Source organism: Gymnoscopelus braueri (genome assembly GCF_963280865.1).
Source record: "Gymnoscopelus braueri genome assembly, chromosome: 16".
Lineage (NCBI taxonomy): Eukaryota > Metazoa > Chordata > Actinopteri > Myctophiformes > Myctophidae > Gymnoscopelus > Gymnoscopelus braueri.
In genome coordinates, this window is record NC_137616.1 from 41,768,828 (window position 1) to 41,777,791 (window position 8,964).

Consider the following 8,964-nt stretch of genomic DNA (forward strand, 5'->3'; position numbering starts at 1 on the left):
TCATTTATCAATGGAACGTACAAACCAGCTTAAATTTGAGCCCAGGAATTAGCTTACACCTACGTCCACGTGGGATTAATCAAATAGGTGTACCCTGTCAATTATAGCGTGAGATTTGTCAGCTGTTGATGTGGCGCAGTCTTGCCCCAACTGTTTTTAGACATGAAGAAGCGGAATAAGGCCGAGAGGAGGAACTTCTCCAACATGTGAAGCTATACTCCACCAATCATCTCTGCGGATTCACACACAGCTACACACACAGATACACACACAGAGATACACAGCACACACATCATAGGAATGGCACATGCTATTACATCACTTTTCTACTAGGGGAGTACAAGTTCAGTCCGTGCAACAGTGGTTATGTCACATGACGCTTATCATGTAACATTTTTACTATTTACTTCATGTTGTAATTGTGGTCGTAATTTATAAGGTGTTTCTTTTAGTTATATTGTTCATAGTATTGGTTCACTCTGCACATCTCTGTTTTAGTACAGCCTAATTTGCTTAACATTATAACATCCTTTCTGCTACCAGCCCACATTTTGCCTGTGCCTTATAGAGCTAGATCCATGTAGTGGTCAATATATCAGCCATTATTTGACTTCGGTATTCGCAATTAGCAATTATGTAGCCGATCAAAATTTTTAACAATTTCCAACCTGGCATACAGGAAAATATACCATAGGCAAAAGTTTTCAAAAATAGCCACTTATTTTAGTTAACAGCATTGGATGCAAAAATCTGCCATCGGCCTGGCTATCTAATTCTTTTCCCTCCTTTTACTGGTTGATGCAGAGGCAACCAATGGAAAGCCCTGCTTCTTCCCCTTCCTGTTCAATGGGAAGAAGTACTCTGGCTGTACCACTGACGGCAGAAGTGATGGACGGCTGTGGTGCGCCACCACCTACAACTATGACCAGGACAAGAAATGGGGCTTCTGTTAAAGTACGTTTTGACTACGAAACTAAGACTTTTTAAAGACCAGGAACGCATCTGTGTCATTTTAAGATTTCTTTGGCTATTCAAAAAATAGCAGATATACACAGAAGCACAGAGTGCCTCGCTACGAGCTTGTAGATCTGTAGATCTTGTAGATTCACAGACACGTCCAGTAAGAAATTTAAAATAAATACGACTGCATTCGTAAAAGTGCAAGTCTAGTCTAAAATAGTCTTAGTCTTCTTTTTTTTAATTCTAGCCATAAGTAAAGATATATCCCAAACAAAAACCTGGATCATGAATTAAATAGTAATAATAATAATGGCTGAATGATTAAGCATCTAACTTTTAACATTGTAAACATGCTATATTATTTTTAATTGCTACATTTTAATTGCTTGTACACTTGGAAATATCCTACCAATTTCACATGACACATTGTCACATGTTATTAATTCGTTATAGCTATACATTCTTCTTACTACTACTACTACTACTACTACTACTACTACTACTACTACTACTACTACTAATAGCCTAATAATAATGACAATAATAACAATAACAATTAACAATTAATAATAATATTAATAATAAAATATTAATAATAATGATAATAATAATACAAAATTAAAAGTTTCTTACAATGTTGTTTTTTCCCCCTCAGAAGTAAACTGAGACACTTGATGTCCTGCTTCCTGTCCTAACAACCAACCATGCTACTGACCAACCGACCATGCTGTCCTACTGAACAACCTACCATGCTGTCCTACTGAACAACCTACCATGCTGTGCTGTCCTACTGAACAACCTACCATGCTGTCCTACTGAACAACCTACCATGCTGTCCTACTAAACAATTAGGCCAGTCAATCTAAGCCCAACCCAAAATAAATTGTGATAGTAATGTGATATAGTTTTTATTGGTCCTAATACCCTCCTACATCATATATTAAAAGTTGTGCATCATGGATTTAGGGGAACATACTTTTCATGTCAAAGGCAACATTTTGAGGTTTTAAAGCGGTGCAGCCTTGGTCAAATGGTGTTAGATATATTGGAGGGTTTATGTGGAGTTATCCAACATATTTGGTGTCTATTCTTGGGTTTTGTGGGTCAATCTTTCCAATAAAACACTTTTTGAGAGCATATTTTAATGTCTGATGCCTGTATTTGGGGTAACAGTACCCAAACACCCATTTGTTTGCCACATTTGGCACTTACAATTTGTGCCACACTGCTCATATGGGAGTAAAATGATCTAAACCTGGTATAAATAGTTCCTTATACTATGGTTAAAATATATGAGAAGTAAAATGTTCAAAAGTGTCCCCCCCCCAGAGGTCAGGTTGTGAAACTGCAACTACTGAAACTGTAACAGGCTCAATAGTTGGACAATTGACAGCCAAGTAGTCAGGGGATATTACATAAATCTTGGAATAAATAGCTAGAAAAATAATGTCTTCACCAATGTGTTTGTAAAGTGACACATTTCCAGTGACACATTTAAAAAAGGTTGAGATTCAACTGCTGTCATGGGAACCCATGACAGCCGCTGAAATTTGGGGTACCCATAACCTTATGTGGAGAAAATCTAAATGAATACCCCACCCCCATCTGGGGGAGAAAGGCTAACCCTCAAATGTACATAATAGTGCTTTTTTTAAATTAATTTTACTTCCACATTTTCCCCTCAATATACCTTCCAGTGACCTGTAATGGAAAAGATACAGTGGACCAAATGAAACTGAGTTTAAGTTTGTAAATCGGCATAATGTGAACTTATGGTTGCCATAATAACCACCTTAATTTACTGCCTCTTTAAAAATGGTTGCGCCTGTGCTCCAACTGTATTTTATGTTATGGGGAGTGTAAATTCAAAATGTATTTTCCAAGGTATATTTAGCGCAGTGACATTCACAAAAACATAGTTTTTAAATCATGTTCGCTGACTGCCCGATAGCTTTTGTTTCCACTGTTGAACTGCCTTTATTAGTGTATTTCAATTTCTCAAATAGGCCTACTATGAGATGCTGCTCCACATTGTCAAATGCCTCAGGAGTCAATGTCACCTTGAGGGCCTGGTACCTCCGTATGGTCCCCAGGGGGTGTGGAGGAATGTAGCAGTGCTAGGGTCCACCTCGGGTGGGTAGAGGGGAGCATGATCTTTGGTGTTGGCAAAGCTTTTGCTTTCCATAAGCTTGTAAAATTAGACGCTGTCTTTCGGTTTTGTGGGGGGGCAATAGCTGAATGTATATTGCCCCTGTTATGTGTTGAGGTGTCCATGAGAAAGGAGAAAGCTGAAAACCGAAAATAGCCCTTTCCCCCTGTGCCAATGCATTCACTGCCCCTAACCAGACCAAAGAGGTGATTGAGGACCTTGGATGCCAAATAATGGTGTCCTCCTCAGTGGAAAGTGCATCTTTCCAATAAAACACTTTTTGAGAGCATATTTTAATGTCTGATGCCTGTATTTGGGGTAACAGTACCCAAACACCCATTTGTTTGCCACATTTGGCACTTACAATTTGTGCCACACTGCTCATATGGGAGTAAAATGATCTAAACCTGGTATAAATAGTTCCTTATACTATGGTTAAAATATATGAGAAGTAAAATGTTCAAAAGTGTCCCCCCCCCAGAGGTCAGGTTGTGAAACTGCAACTACTGAAACTGTAACAGGCTCAATAGTTGGACAATTGACAGCCAAGTAGTCAGGGGATATTACATAAATCTTGGAATAAATAGCTAGAAAAATAATGTCTTCACCAATGTGTTTGTAAAGTGACACATTTCCAGTGACACATTTAAAAAAGGTTGAGATTCAACTGCTGTCATGGGAACCCATGACAGCCGCTGAAATTTGGGGTACCCATAACCTTATGTGGAGAAAATCTAAATGAATACCCCACCCCCATCTGGGGGAGAAAGGCTAACCCTCAAATGTACATAATAGTGCTTTTTTTAAATTAATTTTACTTCCACATTTTCCCCTCAATATACCTTCCAGTGACCTGTAATGGAAAAGATACAGTGGACCAAATGAAACTGAGTTTAAGTTTGTAAATCGGCATAATGTGAACTTATGGTTGCCATAATAACCACCTTAATTTACTGCCTCTTTAAAAATGGTTGCGCCTGTGCTCCAACTGTATTTTATGTTATGGGGAGTGTAAATTCAAAATGTATTTTCCAAGGTATATTTAGCGCAGTGACATTCACAAAAACATAGTTTTTAAATCATGTTCGCTGACTGCCCGATAGCTTTTGTTTCCACTGTTGAACTGCCTTTATTAGTGTATTTCAATTTCTCAAATAGGCCTACTATGAGATGCTGCTCCACATTGTCAAATGCCTCAGGAGTCAATGTCACCTTGAGGGCCTGGTACCTCCGTATGGTCCCCAGGGGGTGTGGAGGAATGTAGCAGTGCTAGGGTCCACCTCGGGTGGGTAGAGGGGAGCATGATCTTTGGTGTTGGCAAAGCTTTTGCTTTCCATAAGCTTGTAAAATTAGACGCTGTCTTTCGGTTTTGTGGGGGGGCAATAGCTGAATGTATATTGCCCCTGTTATGTGTTGAGGTGTCCATGAGAAAGGAGAAAGCTGAAAACCGAAAATAGCCCTTTCCCCCTGTGCCAATGCATTCACTGCCCCTAACCAGACCAAAGAGGTGATTGAGGACCTTGGATGCCAAATAATGGTGTCCTCTTCAGTGGAAAGTGCACAGATTTCCCTGTAACAATGCACTGTAACACCTTCAGCTTTGTTGCTTGTAACACCTGAACGTCTGCCCCAACTGAATCTGCTACCAAACTTCACTATCTTAGAGCTTGGTCTGGTCCACTGTCACGGGTACTTGCTGCTTGCTAGACAAGCGACTCAAAATAGACAGCATTCACTGTGGGAGGAGGTTTTCAGGATTGTTTGGCGACAAATTATTGGTGTTGTTAGGTGGTGGCACCGTAGAGCATACTGTAGCACCTCAGAACATGGCTCAATGGCATACTCAGCGTTGGCCTCAACAGAGACTAAAACAATTTGAGACAATCTTTAGATAATTTTATTATTTTTTTAATTGACGTGTGCAAAACAAATGGAACATGCATTGTGTGTGAGTTATGGCCATTCAGTGATTTGTGCATAGTTGGTACCGGGAAGGGCGTGACTTTGGAGATCATCATGTCCCGTGCACGGGCAAGACACACGGCGGGCCTGGTTGCATCAGTTGTTTACCACCAATTTCCATCAGGGCAAATGGCATGTTGCATCATTGTCAATCGTTGTGTGAACAGTCAGTGGCTTGCTACATATTCTCTAAACAGATCGCAGATGAAATTTAGATTTCATTTTTGAATACATCTCTTGAATGGCCTTGGTGTGACTTTGTATCATTGCTTTCTATTAGATGCTGCAGCAAATATCTGTATTGCAGGTGGGGACCAAACAAGGCATCATGACATCAAGAGGGAGAAGTTCCTTCTCAACACTGGTCGGACGTGGGAGAATCTCTAAAGTCTTGGGTCATGAGTGAAGAGGTGTTTTCCACATCTCATTTTGAGTGGAGGGCTCCGTTTATACAGTGAATGAGGTTAACAGGAGTCACAATGAAGCAGGGAGTGGGGACACCGATCACTAAACCAAACTGTGCTACGTTATTCTACTGACTATATGGCTGATGTAATAGACTGGTCTCCAAGTACTCTTACAACACATACTGCACGAGTAGGCTATAACACAACCAGAACCTGTTTTATGCATTCACATTAGAAAGATTGACCATAACCATGCCCAACAGGGCACAATCTCACTGTGGACAAACCTGATATCAGATCTGAAAGACCTGCTGACTCGGTGATGCAGTGGATGTGTTGTGTGTTGTTTAATTAATAGGATGGTGGAAGGAGGGAGGGTTGGGAAGGGATGGGAGGATGAAATAAATTCTATATTATTTCCATGTAAATCTGGCCTGGAGTGAGCCTTTTCAGATCCTTAAACAATGAGTTATCAATTTTCCTTGGATAACTCCTTCAAATCATTACATTTGGGAATGATAGCAAGTCTCTAATATTAATTTCCACAAAGTCTTGTGGAGCCTGTTTGAAAATAGCAGATCTACAAGCTCACAACGCGTCGCAATGCGACGCGTTGTGAGCTTGTAGATCAGCTATTTTCAAATATAAAATAGGGCTAAAGTGGTTAATGTATGTTTTATAATGTAATCATTTATATCTGCAAAGTAACTAGTAACTAAAGTTTTCAAATAATTATAGTGGAGTAAAAGCACAACATTTGCCTCTGAGATGTAGTGGAGTAGAAGTAAAAGTATAGAGGAAATACTCCAGTAAAGTCAAAATACCTCAAAATTGTACTTAAGTACAGCACTTGAGTAAACCACTGCCTGTAGCCTATATTTAGATTAGTATGCGGGAGCGGAGAGCTCTTTTGCCATGTGCAAATGTAACATGCGTTGTGTGTGCATTATGGCCAGTAACCGGCCTGTGCGGAGTCGGAGATCATCTTGTCCTGGGCACAGACACACGGCGGGCCTAGTTGCATCAGTTGTTTACCATCGAATTTCAGCCAACAATGGCCTGTTGCATCATTGTCAATTGGTGAGAACAAGTGGATGCTATCTATGACATGTTCTCTGAACAAACAAATCAAACTCCTCATACTGTTACAGGCTGCAGCAGTTTACTGTATACGGGTGGGGTCCAAACAAGACATCATGACATCCAGAGGGAGAAGTTCCAGGTTCCACACGCTTCTCTCAACACTGATTGGATGTTGGAGGATCCCTAATGTCTTGGGTCATCATGAGTGAAGGGGTGTTTTCCACATCTCATTGTCAGTGCAGAGGGCTCAGTTTTTGCTCATTACAGTGACAGAGGTAAACTGCAGTCACAAGGATGAAGTAGGGAGCTGGGTCGTCATCAGTCACTAAACCAATTGTGCTACATTATTCTACTGAATAGGTAAGTGCCTTTATTTGCATATTTAAACATATTGTTCATATACTGTACATGCACACGATATTATCTGCTTTATGGATTGTTCCACATAACAGCCATATTGCTTATACAGTTTATTGGGTATGTGCAAAAACAGAGTAGTAATAATTTTCAATCACCTGTAAGTCAATGAGGTAATGTAAACCCACTGAAGGAGACAGTGGATCTATAGCCAAGTTAAGCTGTAAATTCACATCACCTTTCAATACGGAGATAGTGCTTGCTCACGTGAGGAAAATGGATTTCAATGACAATGCTTCCAGAGCTATTGCCCTGGAAGCATAATACTAGATTAAAGTACAGGTAGAACGGCAGTATGATAAACCACTCCAGGTACGATATATTTTTAGCTGCAGTCAGATAGTTTACCTACATAAGTTTATATTGAGCAAGGGAAGAAACTTTTTGATTATTGCTATTGGTTGTCTATTTATTGAATCCTCCATCGAGTGACAACACATAAAGTTGGTGTTTTTATGCAGAAAATAGAAAGGTTCCTGTCAGAATCCAAGAGAGAGGCAGAGAAGGCAAAGGTTTTTGAGTAAAACAGATGAAAGTGAAACTTTTCCAGTGGTATGCAACTTTTGGGGTTACATTTATATGTTCCATTAGAATATAGACAACATGACAACAAACTGCTTTAGGGGAAGTATTCATTGCTGTGTCTGATAACACACATGAATATCTCTCTCATGCTGAATGCAAATACTGATCAGATTGTCTATTCTTTGCCCAGACTATTGGTTATCCAGCTGCCGCTCTCCTGTGAGACCTTATACCAATCCGGCCATCATGGAGGTATTTTACATCAACTCCTCTTTGCTGTTCATCTCTCAAAGACCCATCAACTACAGCCTTGGAGAGAAGACAGAGTATGAGAAATGCAAACACATGCCAGCTCTCTTTTTGTGGTACCTGATTCTGCAGGTAATTAACATGTTGCTAGGCATTCCAGCTAACATACTGGTGCTGTGGCTCATTCACAAGAGCAAGGGGGAATCATCCACCTCGGATATTTTCATCCTCCACCTGGCGGTGCTGGACATCTTCTTCTGCCTCACCATTCCTCTGGAGCTCGCCAACAAAGTCTATCTGACGCCTAGCAGCACCTGGTACGTATTGCGCTTCATCTACGGCGTGAAAGACTCCTCGCCGATTTTTCTTTGCTGCGTCTGCCTGGACCGCTACATGGCCGTGCTCCACCCCATCACCTTCAGTGGACTAAAGAAGGACCGCCACCACAGAGCTGTCCTAGTCTCAGTAGTATGGCTTGTCACTCTGGCATATTCCGTCGCCAAGGGAGCGGACGTGATTGTCAATTCTTACAGGGTCTTCACTGCCATGATCCTAGCGGCGTTTGCCTTCATGGCGTTCTGTAACATCGCGATCCTTTGGGCACTCGGGCACTCGGGGCCTGGGCGGGATGAAAGGCACCCTGTCAAAAAGAGAGCCTTCAAGATGGTTCTGATCATTTTGGCTATCATAATCTTTAACTACTTTCCACCTGTAGCACTATTCCCTTTCAAGCACTACTTTTCTCCTGATGTGTTCCGTTGCTATATTCACTATATTGCATTTGGCTTGATGGACTTCAGCAGTACCATCCAGCCTCTGCTTTATCTGTCCAAGGAGAGGTTGCCAAGGGGCTGTAGTCTATGTTGCCAAAGTAACCCAGAGTCACAGAACTAATTTGGTGAAGAGCCTATATCCTTATTGCTCCTGCATGAAGAATGATTGTAGATGTTGTTTTTTCTATGTTAATTACATTCAAAATGTGTCATAGATATTAAACAAATGAAAACAAGTTTATTCTTAAAGGAATAAGAAATGTACAGATGCTGAGTTATTGGCATTAGCTCTTCTGCACAGAAAATGTGAACTGTAAAGACTATGTAGACTTTTATAGGTTGTAATGTTTTTTTCTCTTTTAAAGAAATACTAAAGAAAATATGTAAACCATTGCCTTAATTTATTAGATGTCATAAACAGCAAATACAACATGCACAT

The 8,964-nt window shown here is 40.5% G+C and overlaps 1 protein-coding gene across 1 annotated transcript; it reads left to right on the forward strand.

Annotated features, from left to right (window-relative positions):
* Nucleotides 1-7,749: 7,749 nt before the first annotated feature.
* LOC308102981 (proteinase-activated receptor 3-like) lies at nucleotides 7,750-8,646 on the forward strand (the record flags this gene model as incomplete). Its single annotated transcript, XM_080452834.1, has 1 exon — nucleotides 7,750-8,646. The coding sequence occupies one exon, from the start codon at nucleotides 7,750-7,752 to the stop codon at nucleotides 8,644-8,646; it is 897 nt and encodes a 298-aa protein (XP_080308960.1).
* Nucleotides 8,647-8,964: the final 318 nt, after the last annotated feature.